Source organism: Anas platyrhynchos, chromosome 1 (genome assembly GCF_047663525.1).
Source record: "Anas platyrhynchos isolate ZD024472 breed Pekin duck chromosome 1, IASCAAS_PekinDuck_T2T, whole genome shotgun sequence".
Taxonomy (NCBI): domain Eukaryota; kingdom Metazoa; phylum Chordata; class Aves; order Anseriformes; family Anatidae; genus Anas; species Anas platyrhynchos.
The window spans coordinates 80,232,809-80,251,832 of NC_092587.1; the positions used below are offsets into that span (position 1 = coordinate 80,232,809).

Genomic DNA, 19,024 nt, shown 5'->3' on the forward strand with positions numbered 1-19,024 from the left:
AGCTCCAATTTCCTTCTTGAGGGAAATGGATAGCCAATTTCTAATTTAGCAAGAGTTTCACTGTATCCCTTCTCGTTACCTTGTTTCTTGCCCGAACATTTTTGGAAAGTACACTGCCTCCTCAGCAGATTCTTCCCCACTGACACAGAAGTCCCCAGTCCCAGACCAATTTCACTCTTTTTGTCCCTGCTAGATATGAATGGTGCAATTTACCCCAATGAGGTCTTTGTATCCATGAGAGGAGGTATAATGAACATGAAAGAAAATCTCCATTTTAAATTGTAGCCCATCCTGTTGCAGACAAGGCCACACCACCAGAAGTCCCTTCTTTGCCTAATACAGTGGTATGTTTCAGAAGTTGTAGCTGTGAAGCTTAGCGAGCCTCTTTAAGATGCTTAGCAGACTGTTTTTGAAAGAGTAATATTTAGGGACAAATTTACGTCTACTTTCATACATATAACAAGTAATAGCCACTTTGGCCAAACTAAGTTTCTCTTCCAAGCTAGTTCTTCCAAAAACATCATTACAAGTTTAGAGAAAAAGATTTTTGTTGTTGTTGTTGTCTGAAGTGCTCTCCATCAACTGAATTATTTTGCTAAAAATTTCCAAAACTGTCTTCAAAAAATATTCCAGGGTGGAGGAGGGAAGGAGGGGGATGCGAGTAATAAACAATAAAAATCTATCTTACAAGGAAAGTTGGGCCACTTGTAATGTTAAGATAGGCAGACCCATCCACAATGTCAAAAGAACACCTTATACAATGTGTCATTGATAGAGTATGTTGCTTACAAACAGAATCAGTAGTTAAATGCAAGATATCCTGGCCCAGACTAAGCAAAGTAGCAGTTTTGTGTCAGTGTTACCTGCTTGGCCAATAGATGAAAACATTTTTGCTTTATTTCATGCATAAGAGATGAAGGAATGTGCTCTTCTTACTGGAAAGCAGGGAATAAGGCATTACATGTTAGGATATTTCATCCATTGACTATTTTGAGTGTCAGTCTGAAATTATATTTTTCAATAAATCCTCTGACTTTCAAAAGTAAGCATAATGTCACTAAACCAGCAATTGCGACAGTTAGGTGGTGACTCATTCAGACATCAAAACAAAAAAAACAGTAAATTAAGTTAGAAACAGTGGTCTTAGTATACAGAAGCAAGCAGCTAGTAATATAGTCACAGGGATAGATAAGTCTTCTACTTAACTGTAGTGACTTAGACAAGCCTTTTAACTGTCCCACATATTGTTTGTACATCGGTTAACATGGCAAACCATTGCACTCATTCTATAAGAATATTACTGAGGATTTAATCTGTATTTTTAAAATGCCCTGAGGTTTTCAGATAAAAATTATTTGGAGACTACTAAGTAAAACAATTATAGTGTTTCATAGCATTTAAACTGAAAAAAAAAAAAAAAGTTATCTCAGTCTCCACAAATAAACTACTACTACTGTCAGACTTGTCTATACTGAAACAACATACACATTTTTATTCCACCATCAAATATGGCATTTTCACTTTATAAAAATACTGTTTGAACAAATGTTCCCAATATAGCAAAAACAAACTAACAAAAACACTGAAGGCCATAATTCCCTTCAGTACCAAATCTAATTTGTTGTAATATACCCAAGTAAAGATTCCCTTCAAAAACTAAATTCTCAGATGATTCTCAATTGAGTATTCTAAGAAGCTTTGAAAGCTAAATGTAAAATTAAGTATTTTTTATTAGGTATAGGGGAAAGCAATAGGATTAATTCAAGACCTTCACAGTAGTACCTGAAACATAAAAAGAAATTCAGAAGCAGCTTGACTTTTCACACTGGGTTCACAAAGGTTGTGAACTGGGTTGGCACTTTTCACAATTTCCATTTGGTAGTGGTGGAGATACTGCAGTACCTCTTCGTTCATGGACGCCTATTTGGATATTGAAGACTTTACCCAAATACTGACAGAGCCATTAGGCTACACGGTATTCTTAAGTTGGTCTCTCTCTGTTCGTATCGATACGTTCTGTGTTATTTAATGCAAATATCTACTAAATTTCTACTAAACCTTGGAGAAAACACGCTGATATTCCATTGTTACCCTCATCTGAGGTAGAATCACAGAATGGTTGAGGTTGGAAGGGACCTCCAAAGCTCATCTAGTCCAATACCCCTGCTCAAGCAGGGTCACTTAGAGCACTTAACGAAAGTCTCTCACGTGCAGGCAAATGTCCCAGACTGCGAATTCTCTATGCTGCTAGCTCTTCCCTTCCCCATAATGGATCAATAATCTCCTCAGAAGGCTCAGAGGAGATGGGTAAGGGCAACATGCCCATGAAGCTCTTTGAAGAATGTAGGGAGTGATTGCCCAGACCTGTTGTAAGGAAAGCTGACCTTCTCTTACAATAAAGGGTTTAAGATGAAGAGTTGTAACAGTTACAGGGATCAGCTGACTCTCAGATGACTAGGTTGAGCAAACTTTTCACCAGGAGAGAGTCCAGCATGAATGTCTAATTGAGTCAGCAGACCAGCACATGGTAGCATACAGAGAGCTCAGCCCAACCTACAGTGTAAAAACAGAACAACTAATTAAAAAGAAATTTGAAGAGAGCAACTGGCTTGGGCTAGCTTAATCACATTTATCCCTTCCCAGTGACCGGGGCATGCAACATAGAATCACAGAACATTGTGATGGTGAGCTTATCATAGAGACATGAAACAAAAATCATGTGTGCATTTTGATCTAACAGCTATCTTCTACATTTCTATCCCTAAACTACTTCTCAACCAATAAACAGTTCATAACCAGAACTAAATGGAACATTTACACAACTTGTAAAAACCATCTTCCTCTTCTGCAAGAATATGGCAAATACATAAATTAAAAGGAAATCTCCCCTAGAAGTTCCACAGTACCACTGCAACAAAACAACAGTCAAATACCTTAAGGACACTTTCAAATCAAGTTCTTAGAATTCAGGGGAGATATTTTCTGATCTTCTGACCACTACATATTCCCCTACACATGTGCTACATGTAGATCTAATTCTTTAGATAGAAATTGCCAAGAAACAGGGTCTGATAGCATGGATTTTGAGGTTATTATTTCAGTGACATTGCATTATGCTATGACCATAAATAAAACAATCTACCATAATTACTGTCTTCGTGCAACCCATCCACCTTCCCAGCTAAAAACACAGAAGAGGAAACAGGCCTGTTTAGTCTTTTTACCACGCCCTTGCCAAAACTACTAGTCTGCCTCATCTGATACTCCTTTTTCTACTATGCCAGTACTGGGTATATTGTATATCCTGTTCTTCAGTACTTCTGCCTCTATCATCCAACATCATGTATTTAGGTATGGGAAGAAACAGAGAAAGAAGAAACTTCCTTCACGTTAAGCCTACAAGTATTCCATTGGATTACTTTTTACTTGACCTTAGAAGAAGCACAATTCTCTCCCCCTTTTTCATTCAAATGTATTCCTACCATTTGGAAGCCAAATTAGTCACCAGTAAAACTTAATTGAAAGAAGGAAAAAAAATCCACATTTTATTCATAGATCCATCTGGATGAATTCCCACTAGAATAGGAACAGTTGAAAAAATGGGAGGGAAACCAAACCCCAAGCCATACTCTCGATAAAGACTGTCTTATGACACATGAGGCTAATTTTCATCCCTTGACGTATGGAAAAACCTCCTTCTTCTGTCATCTTTTTGACATTATTTTCCCCCAGATGGCCATTCCTGAGAATTCTTACAACAATCCAGAATCTGGCGATGTTTCTGACATTTTCAGTTATGATGACATGCACGTATGTTCAAAATGACGTGCCCTAAAAGTCCGATTTTCCTGACTGACGATTCTGGAACATGTACAAACAAAAAGTCCTTAAAACTGCCTGCTGAAATGGCCATAGTAATACCTTTCTGTGCAGAAATGTTCCTACCTCTCTACGTTGCAGAGGTAATTTTGGACAGAGCCATGATCCACCACAGATGACCTACTGACGTTTACTGAAAAAACTGAGCAATTCTAAGAAGATCAAATTAATTTTTAGCCTTTGTTCTTTAGTATCAGCTTGATATAACATGAGATCATTCTTTTAAGTACAGAAATCCCTGAAAGTAAAGAAGAAAACTGCAAGGGTATCTAGGCTCACAGACCATAAATCCTGTCTTCACACAAGCACCATTATAAAGTTGTGTTTGGAGTGACAGTTTTGAAAGAAAGCAACAATTCTTCCCAAAACACACTGCAGCTGAAATGCACTGTTGCTAAACTATGTTTCTAAGACAATAAAGCAGATGTTTGATTTGCTGTTTCTTCTATCAGGGATGTGTCTGGCTGTGACCATCCCAATATTAAATAACGTAACATATTCGTCTGCCTCTAAACAGGGCCACCATTCCAGAATACCTTCTACATAGTCCATGGTTGTCTGCTAGCAATGCTTGTTATAATGTTTAACATCAATTAGAATGGCAAGGCACACATTTCCGCAGTGAAAGTCTCAAGTGGTTCTGAGAGACGGTCTCAAGTGGTTCTGAGCACAACACTTCCACCAACACAAAATTCACATAATTTCTAACCCCTTTCCAATCCTTTGCACACAATGCAGTTTGCTCTCCACCTCTCACTATTGAGTTACAAACCAATTTTTCAAGACTGCAGTGGAAGAAATGGCTGCTCTGGCTGTTGTTAGTAGCAGGAAACGGGCCAACTCTGCAGTGTTCAACAAGGCACCTTGCCAAGGCCACTTGCCTCTGCTCTGTCACTCCCAGAGCCATTTGCTACACACTGCAGGAAAAGCTCTTAGAGTAAGGTGCACTGCTGGACAGACAAGTGCCAGGGGATTGCTGAAACAATCAGCAGGAAGAAGAGGTGACCGTATGTCAGAAAATAGTCCTCAAGGTGACTTAAAGATGATTCATAAATATTAAGAATCTTGACTTTGATGTAAATACCATTCTGTAGATGTAAAAGCTCTCTGTTAACACAGATATAGCTGAATGCTTTTCTAACCATTACACTGAAAACAGTTACTTAATAGCCTTACCCTTTTTCCTTCAGCCTTCTATACTTTACACTTAAGTATTTCTTTACTTTATACTTCAAATATACTTATAATACTTCTCCATGTTTATTTTCAATGCTATCTAATCCAGTGTGAGAAAAAAGAAAAAGACCAGAACTGTTCATTACTTGTTTAGACCAAATTAGAAATGAAGGACAGATCATATGCAAAAACAGATTTTACGAGATTAAAGACTTAAACTACATGGTTGACTAGCACTGCAGATTTCAGGCCCACACAGGAAACCCAAACCATCACACCAGCAATCTTTACCAAGTTAGAGGAATGAATCTTCTAAATATTTCCTCTGAAAAAAAAAGAATGACAATGAAATCAGTTTCCTGATGTCATACACCTGACTACAGAAAAGACCTGATCATGCACATTATTGCCTAAGCACAGATGACTAAGCACATCTTGATCACTTGCTTTTATGTCCCCAAAGAAACGTCAAGAAGCTCTTAAGAAAGGTTCACACTTTGTTTGATGCTCTCCAATTCAACTCAGCCCAGCACCTTTAATATTTAGAAGTTCACAAAAGCAACTTTCCTCAAAACTGATTTCCTTCACAGGAGAGTATCAGAAAAAACGGAGATTCCAAATACCTACAATAAAGGAATTGATATGTTATTGGTTCAGTGATCTCAAAATTCTGCTAGTTCTGATATTCTGCTAGCAGAGTATTTCAGTGAAGACACTGTTGTATAGATTTTAATGAATGAAAGATCCAAAGTTATGTAGGCAGTCCTTCATCAACCAACAGCTCTTAAATTCCGTATCTCTACAGTTAAGGTGTGTAATCTGTGGGGAAGATTTCTGCTAAGCCCTACAGACAGGTAAGAAAGAGTGCTCTATTCAGAAAAAGGAGACAATCGATCAATTAGATTTTGTCTCCTGCCGACTAACTCTTAAAATTCTGACTTCCTTTAGGCTTTGTGCACCTGCTCACAAGCTTTAATCTGTCTAATTTCAAATTCTCCAAGCCATTCATATCATTAGGCTAGCAAACAGATAAATACTTAAAAATTAGACATTTTAACAGCACTCGCTGTTAAGCCTTCAGATGCATGTCTGAAAACGTCATGCTAAATTTGCTAAATGATCTGCTATTTGTTTCAAATGAATATAGAAATTGCCAGACTAAACTACTAGCCATTTAATTTAGGAATCCAGTGCTTTCCTTATAGCAGCAAACAGCATACGCTTCACAGGAACACAACAAGCAAGCAAAAAAAAAAAAAACCTGTTGCTGATACTATTGAATTTCCTGTCCACAAGAAAATTCCAGTTTTAAATTATGTTTTGAATCTATAACTATATCCACCTAGATATAAGCCATTGCCTAAAAGAGCAGCCACCTTCTCCCCTGCTCTCTTCTACTAGAGGTTGCAATTGCGTAACCACAAAACGATTTGATGCACCAAGCTATCCCAACAGAAAATTGTTAAATATTTGGACAAAGTTAGTGTTCCATTAAATTAGCCCACTTGGATCATACAATTGCCAGATCCTGCAAAAGAACAGAGAATTTGATCAACCTTTTTTGGGTTAGATTAGCTTAGCTACAGCATGAAAGCAAGCCCAAAGATAAATAAAGCCCTTATAACACAGCAAGCAGCACCAACAAGGCTGGAAAAGGAGAAGAGGAGCACGGCTGCTCCATTCAGTAGCAAATTATTATTAGACTGGTTTAGCTTCTAGAATTTCTCTCTTAAGAATCTTAGGGTATGGCTGCACCATAGTCTGAGCCACTTTAAATCAAAACAGCTGCAACATTACCCTACATTTCTGCCCAAACATGTATCTCTGTCCTTTCCCATATGCCCGTATTGTACATTTCTGATTCAGTAACTACCTCAGCAGGTTCAGCACACTGAAGAACCATTGTTTTATGCATCTGGAATTTTCCATTTATTTATTCTGCCCTTACTAAAATGGGGAATAAGCCATAGTCACTTTCAAAAGCTATTTGTTGAACTCATGTCTATGCACACTTAACCTGTTTTGGTAATAGTTAAGTGTTCCCTTCTAAACCTAAAGGAAAAACTAAGTCTACATTTCTTAATTTGCATTTCCAATCACTTTTGGACTCATGCTGCATTCAGGCACCTATCATACAGATATTGAGCTGCACACAATTCTCCGGCAGACTCAGAGAAACCCCGATAAAGGTTCATCACGTAGCCAGTAATGCTGGGGCAGGAAGATGCTAGGGATGCTGGGTCATTCCTGGTTTTGGCTGTAGAAGAAAAGGCACCAGCAGGGCCTGCTGGACCCATGCTGGCTGTTGGCTTACCTGCGGATCCAGCAACACTTCCCATCCAACCCTGCAATACAGAAGAATTGTGACCCAGTTGCTGAAATAACCCTAGCTCGCTCTCTCCCTTTGGCATGGTACATGGTAACTCTTACCATTCTCTGACATACAGATTTTGAAAGAGTCATAGTTTTGCTCAAGTTTTAAGATCTGTCTTTGGCTCTGGGCTTCAGTGATATTTACATCAGCATGCTCTACCATCAAAGCATACAACATAATTAATAAAAGGGCCAGTTTTCAGCCTCAGTACGTGTCCTGCCTAACTCCTCGTAAGTTAAGTGTCTTTTCCACTTTCCCTCTGTAAGGCAAATGACATCAAGCTTCTTTATGTACTATGCTGAATTTTTGGTCTCTGAGCTCTTCATCCGCGTTTCTGACAGCCATCAAGACCACACAGAAGTATCACTGATTATATCATGTACAAGAATGTCACATTCCAAAGTTTTAAATAGCTTCCTTCAATTGTTAACTTTACAAAGTCAAGTTGAATTCCTCTTAACAATTAACTTAAGAAATTACCTAGATCTTAAAGAATTAAAAAAAAAAAAGACCAAATCACAAGTTTGAGTATGTGAAAGCCTACTACTTCCTCCATATGATGTATTAACCTCAGAGTTTGAGACATGTATTGCGAAGCTTTCAACAAAAACAATAAATGTGGAGGCGAAAACAGGTATTGTCCACTGAATATTCAGACTCTAGATGAAGCCCTCTATGTCATACAAAATTTTACTTAGTCTGGACCCCTCACACAACAGCAGGTTACAGAAAGGGTACTGAATGCATTAACTACTGAATTTTGTTCCAGGACACCTTTTTTCCTAGGCCAACTGAGCACTTTAATGAAGAATATGCAGCACATAACTTTTATATGCACCCTCAACCAGAAATCTCTCCCAATATATGTGGACAAGCACTGGGAAAAAGAAAAATGAAAAACCTAGGGGCACAATTTTTCATCTCTTTCCAGAAGAAAGAACTGTCTGATATAAAACACAAGAGCGTTTAAACTTGCTCTTTTGCAAAGGTTAGTTACTTAACACAGTTTTAAATTAACACATATGAAAACAAATTTCCTTTTTCTTTCAAGTTATTTCCTTATTTTTTCTCATTCTTATACTATACATTTCTTGGTATTAGTTCTCCAGTTTGCATACTTTGTATCTTTTCTTCTTGCAGCATTAAATGGAAGAGAACAGAAAAGGACCACAGTTCATGCTTACCATAACTAATACTCCAAATACAGGCAGAAGACAGGAAAGAAAACATCACCATGAAATAAAAACAGTACTGAAAACCTAAAGGGAAAATTATGAATCTCAGAGACTGCAGCCACAGTTCTGGTTGGCTGCCTTAGCAGAACATACTGTCCAGATTACTGCATACTCAAGGCAAAAAGATGTTCAGATTTTCTGACAAGAAGTTTCTCTGACTTGAAGACATCCTGCAGAATTTCAAGTCTCTGATTAAAAAATCTCTGACGTCTCAGAATAAAAAAAATAAATAAAAACTAACAATACAAATTAACAAAAAAACTAACAAAATGAAAATTTAGTAGTAGAAATGTTTAGTAGTAGAAGAATGGTATCTAGTAGTAGACACTCATTTTCTAGTAGTAAACACTCATTTTCCCACTCATTTCCATTTTATCCTTGATTGATTCATGTTATAATATGGTAAACAAACATTGACCAAAGCTTATCCCCAGAGTCAGTTTTAAGCTTTCCCTCCTATATAGATTCCTCAATAAAAAACAAAGCATTAGCTAACATGGCAGCCTCTTCTTCAGGCTGTGGGTACCTGTATATCTTCTTCCTACACAGAAATTATTCAAACACAACTCGCAGGAATGTAATCCTTTCCCGGATCTCCAATGATATTTTTTTGAGTGATACATTGGGAAGAGGAATGGAAGAGGTACACATGCAAAACAATTGCAGTCTCTTTCCTTTAGGAAATCCAAACTAAAAAACTTCTAAAAATCATTATAAAAACATTATAATAGTGTTAAAAAGATTGACTGGTGGTATTCTTCCTGTACATAAACTTACTATGTGCAGCATTGTTTTACTTAACACTTCTAACTCACCTTAATGTCTTTTCATTTTTAATCACCACCAAAAAAATAGCTAATCAGGAAACAGAACAGAAATGTTACAATTTAGTTTAAAACACCTTAAGTTGTAGTAATAGTTCAAATTATTCTGATGTGCATACTTTATATGTCAGTCCCTTTCTTTTCTTTATAAATACCCACCTGTACAGCAGCATGCTTTACTGATGTCACATTATCACCTCTACCTCCCTAACAGATTGTACTGTTCACTGAAAATTCCTTTTATTTCAGTTCAAATGTGTTTGATATCTTGGAGCCATTACATAAAAAGAAGAAAAAAGTCCCCTAAAACTTTTAAAATATGATATATGAACTTGAAGGATCTGTGTAACGCTGAAACTCAGTAATTTTGACTTAATTCAGAGGTCCTATAGTCCTTATCCTGGAATCAACAAGCTAAAGCAACCCTACCGTCTGTACTACAAAGGAAAGACAAAAGCATTTCTAACACTAATTGACAAAGTTAATAATTAGATTTGATTACCATAATAAATGCTAAAGCATATGGTATCATGTACATGTGCATGATTTAGATGATATATCTAAATATATCAGTCTGGCACACATGGAATTCATTATCAAAAAGTACACACGCTTCATTTTATAATCTTTTTACACGGACCCTTTCAGCACTTTCCCAGCATTATCTCATCCTCACCAAGATTTCCATCCTCAATGGTCAGGACCACTTCATCCATCAGCAAGGCCCGAAAATCTAGCTCCTCTTCACAGCACTTGGCCTTCAAGGCTCTCAAGATCTCCTGCTGAGGGTAGTCTTCTCTGATGCGACGGTCTGTTAAGAACCACAGCCTGGGAGCAACTGAACTGCACATCTTGGACTTGTCTTGCAACCTTCCAAGGTTTCTTTCCAATGGAAATTCTCTAGATGGTGGAGAAGATGAGACTCTGTTAGAGTACAAAGGCTTCTATCTTCATGTTCCCCACTGTCCTGAGTCCCACTCCCTCTGTCAGTCCTTTTCAATGGAGTGTAACTTGCAACCTCCAAGTGGGGAAGCAATGTCTATGCCTAATCTGTAACAGAAGTAACAAAAGAAATAAATCCATTTACATTCAATGGCTTTCTACCAAATGCTAAATTCAGGTCTTGGCTCTTATCCTAGTTTCATCCAAAGGAAGTATACATTTGACCTAACTACTGGTAGCAGTAATACCATCCCCCTTTCCTGACAGTACCAACAGGCATGCCAAAGACTGAAAACGTCTTGAATGGCCATCTCTGAAGGACAGAAATTCAGCTTAACATTTGGGATAATTCCTTACAGTTGTAAATAATTCCGCTGCTGTCCTAGGTACTGCTGAAACACCTGTGATAGACCTTATACCCTATAAACAGGTGGATTCCCTTTCCACCATACAGACAAAAGGTGACAACCAGATTCTTTCTGTTAGAAAGCCCAGACAAAAAAGGATGAAATGCGTTAAAACAGAATTTTATGTAGTAGTATTTCAAGACTGATTCACTTTTACACATATTTCACAAGTACTGTGAAATAAATCTAGTATTATGAATAACAACGCTGGAAAGCTGATGGAACAAGGAGCATCAACATAATGTTATTACTAAACATTAATACATGTAACCTAAAGCAAAATCAAGGCTTAAATCTGAGTGTTAGCCCTCTTCCTTGCTCCAAAAAGAAAAATAACCTTTATGTTATATAAACAACATTAATGAATTCAACACCAAAGACATAAAGAACACTTCACATTAGAGAATTTCAATGACATTAGAAGTGATAAAAGCAAGGTAGTGTTCCTCTTGATTTGAACACAGAGGACTTCGACTGTTTTTGACTATACACTAAAATATTTCAAAAGCTGCAAAACAATCACAGATACATTAATGGACTAGAAAAATACACTCCTTTGCATATTTTTTCAACAAAAGCAGGAAGCAGCATGGTGTAAGGAAAAAGAATTCTGTAGAAAACCATGGCTGTTTTCTGCCACATATTTTAAATCTTCCTATTAAAGAGGTAAAAATCATTGTTTTCACATGTTCACATATACTTACGTGATTTTTAAACACAGTTGAACTCTCAGATAGGCACAGTCATTTTGCCTGATAGTCTTAATGACAGGACACGGTATCAGAAGATACAAGCACAGACAAGACTGCAGGTATACAACTGCCTTCATTTGATATTCCAAAGAATTTTCACTTTTGTGTGTGTGTGTGTGTGTGTTTGTTGTTCTGGGCTCAAGTTTCTGCAGTAGGTATTAGGGCAGAAGGACTGTTTTGAAGCAACCCTTATAACAAGCTGTTTTGGTTTGGTTTTTTAATTGAGAAACATGTTTTTGCTACCAGTAAAGCTATTTCTTAAACAACAGAAAGGTAACATTTTAGGTGGCCACTTTTATTCCTGGTACTAAGAGCCATAGTAGCAACAAGCAAACCCTAAAGACTCCGTGACTACTTTTCCATTCCTTTGGTAAATTAGAAGAAACAATAAAGCCGAGGACTAAAGTTTTTCACAGTAACAGACTGAAAGAAAGTAGAAGCTAGGGAAAGGCAATCACAGATGCAGACCAGCCCCTGACAGCAGGCAAGATGCTGGATCAAGAACAACGGGATAATGAGCGTTTGCTCCTTGCAGGAAAACGGGTATGAAAAGGGGTAGACTGTAAAAATATCATTTGCATCAACAGTCCCTTTCTCCTTCAAAGCAGCTGAAAGTGAAAAGGGCAAGATGAGACCTGGGCATGCAAGTGCTGACAACTGTCAGATCCTGCCCCACTTTTGGTTTTCTCAACAATGGATTTCTCAGTGTAGTAGCGTACAGAAAACTTTCTGGGGCAACACTCTCAGGTAAGAATTGGGACAAGCTATATGTTTCAGAAATGGCACTGTTACAGCACAGTTCAGAAGGCTTCTTGTCAATTTATCTTTATTTCTGCTATTTGCATGCATCACTGGGGAGACCAAACAGCCCCACCTACCGTTTCTCTTTTGAAAAGCAGCTTTATCAAGCAGGATAGCATAGCTAATTAATATATATATATATATATATATATATATATATATATATAGAACATATAGAACATAAAAATATACTAGACAGACTTCGTCGTGATTTAAAAAAAAAAATCAGAAGCCATTATAAATCTTCAGGCTGTTTTTTGTTTGTTTTGTTGTGAGTTTTGTTTGTTTGTTCATTTTTTTTTTCTTGGTACTGGTTCTAACACTGGTACAAAGGAGCGTGTATGTTCAGTACTGCAACCTTCCACCCATTTTTGCTTGCTACTAACGTGATTTCTTTGCCAACAGAGATCTCCTCCCATTTTTCTTACATCTCTTTTCTACATGGCCCCACTTCTAACCCTTTAAGTCGGTAAAAATTATGGCATCACCTCCTCTGATTGCCATTTCAGCACTTCCTTGCTTAAAAATCGGCAAAGAGTTGAAGAAAAAAGAAAAGTATACATATGTTTTCTTTTTACATATAAAGGATATATATATATATATATATAATTTATATATATATATATATATCATTTTCTTCTATTTTGTAAGGAGCTAGAGCACTCCAACTCAACTACCATATTAAACCATCAACCTATCAAAAACACCTTGTACAGGTATTCATCTGCCTCATAATAGCTTGTCTATTTTGGAGAAAACTTGAAAGATTTATACATGTATATACTAAGACTCACATCTCACCATAACATAGGCAGGTTGCAACCTTAGGTCTGGAGATTAAGGAACTCACTTTAGATCAAGCTTTAAATCGGTGGCAGGGGCATAAATGAGTAATCCATACTATAGGGTCCTTGACCTCCCAAGCAATACCAATTTTCTTCCACCAAAAGAAATATTCCCATCAACCTAACATTCTGCTCCTAAAAACAGAATCTACTTACCAAATTCAGCCTCTCCTTATAATCTCTATTTTGATCATGTAAGAAGTCTCACGGAACACAAAACCTGCAATTTACCCTATTAACCCAAACATCTTAACAATCCCTCCCACATTCTCAAGAAAATGGTCTGTAGGAGGAAAGCTTGCCTTGCAATCAGATGCACAAGAATATCAAGCTCTCAAGTTGGATTTCCAGAATTTTTCCCTGAAAACCAACTCCACCCATTTCAATTTAAAAGACATAGCCTGAGACAATGCTGGGTGTGCATTAAATATTTCCTAATCCATGTGAACATCTATTACAACATATATATATGGGGAAGAACAGATGTTTAGAAGCCTTCAAGACAAACAGTTCAAATGCAGTTCTTCCTCAAGGTTACTACAGTCAATTTAAGTAGAGTCTTTTGATAACTAATGGATTTACAAAACAAAATGCAACAAGGAAAAAAATATATAGACTTAGCTGCATAAAACAGAATGGGGGAGGTAAAAGGGTGGCATCAAAGTTTCGTAACAGAAATCAAACTGTGTACCAGACTAGCCAAGAAATCACTGCTGCATCTACTTCAGAGAGATGCCGTGTGGAACTTCTCAATTTATGAAGAAAGTTGATGGAACCTGAACTTTCTGCTATGGCATCCCTGTGTTGCTTAACCTAGGTTCGTTTTGGCATTCACATAGCAGATTCCTCCCTTCCCCATCACATGCAAATCTATTTCTTCCTGCATTCCTTCTGTAATACACCTTTAGCAGCTGTTGTAACAAAAGCAGTCACTGTGCTACTTTTCTAGTTTACATCATACAAGAATATGTTTTACTGGCATAACAGGGGATTTAGCCAATCACATCAGCTGTCCAGAGAGATCTGGAAATCTGTAGACCATCCTTTTTCCCTTGAAGGGGAATTTTGAAGCTCTCTTCAAATAGAAGAGCTTTAAGGACATTCTTCCACAAAAGAAAGATTGGCCTCCCTTGTCCATTTACTCCGTGTCCTGTCTTCAACACCAAACAGCAGGAGAAAAAACGGACTAGCTACTTCTTTTTGATCATAAGGTATTTTCCCCTAAGCTGAAAGAAGGAACTGATTATTAGGATATAATAATTCATTTATGCATTATTGATAAATGAGTGACACTAAAGGTATCTAGTACACAAAAAGATTGTTCCATATCCCTTCCATTCAAAATGCAACTGCTCAGTGCATTTGTACATTAAAACAAGACTAGGTTGTTTCTTCCCAATGGGAATTTCAAACGGGACTCTAGATGTTTTGCAGCATTAGGAATCAATGTGATCTAGCTATCTCAACTGCCTAACTTGTGATCCCATGCACTGTAGGCAATGGGAGTCTGCTGCAATCTGGGAAACAAGTTATTGGAACAATTACTATCAGCAGCCCCTCCCAGAACCACCTCTTTTTAGTCCTTAGCTCAGACTTCTGGCTTCAGTTACAACACTGTACTGCTAACACAACTACATGGATTTTAGCAGTTAATAGAGAGGTACAACATAATCTTAGTTTTAGCATACCTCTAGGCATGCTTAATCCCTACAGCTCAGATCATGATAATAAAAATCTCAGGGAAGTGAGAAGGAAAGAGCAAAGAGACTGACAGCTACGATTGCCATGGGAAATGGAGAACTAGGAAAAATTTAACTCCGAGCAGTCATCTCACTATGAATAACACTGCACTTCTACATTTATCATTAATGCATATCTCTTAATACTTTTTTTTCCCCCAGAACAATGTTATTCAATATGGAAAATGGTATTTTGCTCTCGTTTTTATCTTAAATTAGCTAAGGCTTGAAACTGCATATGTACTTCCAGAAAACATTTTCTCTACCATTACAGCAGCTTCTAGAATGCTGGTTTGGAGGCCACACCTCAAGATACTGAAGACCTAAAAGCCATTTGTCAGATACTCATGAGTTATAACAAGGGAGATACCTCAAGGCAGAATCATAATGGCAATGTTAGGTATCAGATTGGTTAAGCAGTTAGCTGAGGTTTGTGCAGCATATGACCCAGCATATGATCCATCATATCCTTGCCGTGGAAATCTCTGTGTCACCCTAGCGAGAACAGGGCAGTATCTGAAACACCCCAGAAATATGACTTTCCTATGCCATAAGAAGAGCAGGTCTGGAAACAGCTCTTTCAAGCATAACGAACAATTAATTCTGTTCCCCATAAGATTCCAGAATGATGATTATCTAAAGAAAACCTTAAGATTTATGGATGAATTCATTCATGGATGAATATAACCCAAGGTGAAATATACTGACATTTAAAAAAAAAAATGACATCTTAAACCACTTCTCAAATTGCTTGAGAAAAATAAGCCCAACATAAATCAACTCATTCCTGACACTGCTGCTCTATGGTGATGCGTAAGGACAACCTGAAGAAAAATTCCTCTCTTGTCTACCAGAGACTTGCCTTCATCAAGCTGTCACATAACTGCTTGAGAATCTTTGGAAAGAACAAATTTTAAAAAAACTAAAAATCTTAAAATTAAAATATGTGTTTAAATGCATTTTATATAATATGTTGAGCAGCTGCAGTGCAATCTGTCCAGTGCTGCTGCATTATCATCCGCCCTCTACACATGCAGCACAGAATTTAAAGTCACTGCAAGCAGGTAAACCCCAAGCACACCTCTCTGAAAGCACAGCTTGCTTTTCACCTCCTTCTCCATGTGAAATCTGTAGACTGCAAGAGTCAGAGGATATAGAAAGATACTAATCTTTCCCATTCATTCCCAGTACAACCCCCACCCCTGCAACTGCACTCCCTGCGATGGCTTTCATCTGCTCTTCCCCACCTTTGCATGGAGTGATGTTAAAGATGCTAGCAGCAATCCTTCCAGGCACAATTGCCTGTAAAACGCTGGCATCCACACCCCCAGCCTTCCCTCATGTATGTTCATGCTTGCAAGTAGGTGATAACATTCCTCATTCACACACCCCAGCTCCTGATCCCCAGGGAATAATCCACCCCCTTCCCCCTCAGGAACACAAGGCAACATCAGCTGGTCAACACCAGCCAACATCAGCTATCCGACTTCCGTCTGGGTATTTTTTGTCTACAACTGGCTCGCAGCTTTTGCATCCCCCTCCACTCTGCATGGCGCGTACGTGTGTGCACGGCCGTGCCAATAAAGCGCACGTTTACTCCAACATCAGCTGCTTTCCTTCAGAGAGGGTCTTCCGCCTCTGTGCAGGTTCCCCCGCAGCGTGGCACAAAACACCCCTCTCCCTCCCGATCTGATCCGATCCGTGCATGCAGCCCGTTTTCCCTCCTCCCTGCCCCCACCCTACGCTGGGTCTCTGTGCACGCTTCTCCCAGCGCCTGGAGTGGGGGAAGGGACACATGCACTGTATGAATGAATGGGCCGAAGAGGCTTACCAGAAATTTGGGGTCGGAGGAGCGGAAGATGATGAAGGTGCCCAAGAGGTGCTTCCTTCAGCGTGCCAAGCGCTGCTTGGGTCCTGGCTGGGTGAGGGCGTCACGTGTGGCGGCAGGTACCCCTTCTCCAGGATCCCTACTACTGCTTGGGGAGGGAGGGCGAGCAGGTCCTCTGGATGCCTCCTCTGCACCACACTCAGGCGGAGGGAAGGGTGCTACTGAAGCTCCCAGAGCATGCACAGAACAAGGATGGGAATGCTCCCCTGTACCTGGGACTGGCAGTGTCTACCTGACGCCTCAAGGACCAGGGCAGATTTCTGAAGGGGGAGAGGGGAGTGAACGACCATTAAGGTAATTACCAAACTAAAGTTCCCTGTGGGAGAGGAGGGATGGGATGAAGGGAAGAGAATACTGGCGTGGAGCTGTAGTTTTGTATGTGAAAGAGATTCAATCCCTGCGCCTCTACTTCCTCTGAACTAAACCCCTAAAGGAGCCTGAAGACACCGACACCTAGGGAGGAAAAAGAAACACCCCTATCAGGCACAGGCACACATACAAAGGTACCGAATGGAATAAACTGAACTGGAAGAAAAGGCACTACACAAGGCAGCAAGCAGAACCAAAAAGGGATCCGATGAGCCAATCAGGTGAAACGTGCAACTTCAGATATTTTCCAGAAATACACTACCACAGAAACCCATTTTAGGGGGGGTGAAAAAAAGAGGGAAACACACCACCACCACCAAGAGAAGCTCCAGCAGTTTGCTCATTTACTGAGGAGCGCGTGCCTAGAGGCGAACACCCGGCGAGCCCCCGCCGTAACCCCAAACACTCGCAGTGCTCCGTGCCTCCCCCGAGCAGCACTCCGCATCCCCAGCCGGCGCAAAGTGCGCTGCAGGTCGGCACCCCCGGGGCGCTCCCCAGCGGTGCCCCCCACCCCCACAGCCCCACACCCCCACCCCACACCCCGCACGCTCGGGGGATGCCCCCCCAGCCGCCGCTCCCACCCGCGGACAACAAAAGAGGCGCGGGGACCCCGCTCCGGGCGCCCCCCGGCCCCGACCCGCGCCTGGCAGCCCGGGGGCGCGCAGCGGAGCCCCCCCACACCCTTCACCCCCCACCCCCCGGAGCTGCGGGGGGCGGCCTCGCCGCGGACCCACCTGGGCGGCCCGGCGCGGCGCGGCCCGGCGGCGGCAGGTCGGAGCGCTGCCCCGGCTCCGCGCCGCGATGCACAATCACCATGGGCGCAGCGCGGCGGCGGCGGCGGGGCGGGACGGCCGAGGGGACGGTCCCAACACCCCCCACACACCCCCACCCCCGGGCGCGGCGGACCCCACCCCCGGGCTCGCGGCCGCTCAGCCCGACATCGCGCCCAGCCGCCCGCCCGGCCGCCCGCCGCCGAGCCCCAGAGGAGCGCCGCCGAGCCGAGCCGTGCGCGCCCCCGCTCCGGCACCGCCCGGGCCCAGGCGGAGGCTGCGGGGCGAAGCGGGATGCGGGGAGACGCGCCCCGCGCTCCCCCTCCCTCCCCTCCTTCCTCCTCCTCCTCCTCCTCCTCCCGCTGCAGCCACGGAGCGACGCCGCCGCGCTCGCTCCCGCCGCCCGACTGAGGCGCTGGCGGCGGCGGCGCCCAACGGCCGCGCGCGGGGGGAGGGGGCGCGAGGCGGGGCGCGGAGCTCGCCGAGGGGGCGGGCGCGGCAAGCCCAGGCGCGCTCCCGACCAGCGGGGCGCCGGGAGCGCGCAGCCCGGAGCCGCAACGGCTGCCCCCCCACACACACACACACCTCCACAGCGCCCCCCTCAGGCAGGGGCAGGAGGCACCGCTCACACAAAAGGCGCCTCAGGCGGCCCCATGAGGTGTTTCTGGCCCCATGAGGTGTTTGCGGCCCCATGAGGTGTTTCCAGCGCTGCGTGGTGAAGCGTATGATGCCCATCACGCTTCCCTCCGCTGCTGCCGGCACGTGGCACGCGGAGCCAGGACCTTTGTCCTTCGTGTGGCGGGGAAACGCGTGGCGTGTCCCACACACCACCTGGCATGCAGCATCACGTGTCTGCCGTAGCCGGTGTGCAGCCTGGGCTGCATCATCCCGCGCTGCTATCACTCCTCTAAAATAATACCCGTTGTCAACAAACGAGTGTGACACATCCGATGCATTAACCAACACCTTGTTCATCAGTTTCTGTGGCACACCTACTCAGTTTCCTCCACACCACACCACAAC

The 19,024-nt window shown here is 41.5% G+C and overlaps 1 protein-coding gene across 3 annotated transcripts in view; it reads right to left on the reverse strand.

Moving 5' to 3' along the window:
• The window catches only part of RIMKLB (ribosomal modification protein rimK like family member B), a 59,341-nt gene extending 40,910 nt beyond the window's left edge, over positions 1 to 18,431 (reverse strand). For all 3 annotated transcript variants that reach the window (XM_072042866.1, XM_072042872.1, XM_027449868.3), the window contains exons 1-3: positions 17,966 to 18,431; positions 16,806 to 17,315; positions 10,165 to 10,388 (exon numbers count right to left, since the gene is read on the reverse strand). In XM_072042866.1, the coding sequence (XP_071898967.1) occupies positions 10,165 to 10,339 (175 nt within the window). In that variant the 5' untranslated portion in view covers positions 10,340 to 10,388; positions 16,806 to 17,315; positions 17,966 to 18,431. The remainder of the gene's footprint in view (positions 1 to 10,164; positions 10,389 to 16,805; positions 17,316 to 17,965) is intronic.
• Between the last annotated feature and the right edge of the window lie 593 nt (positions 18,432 to 19,024).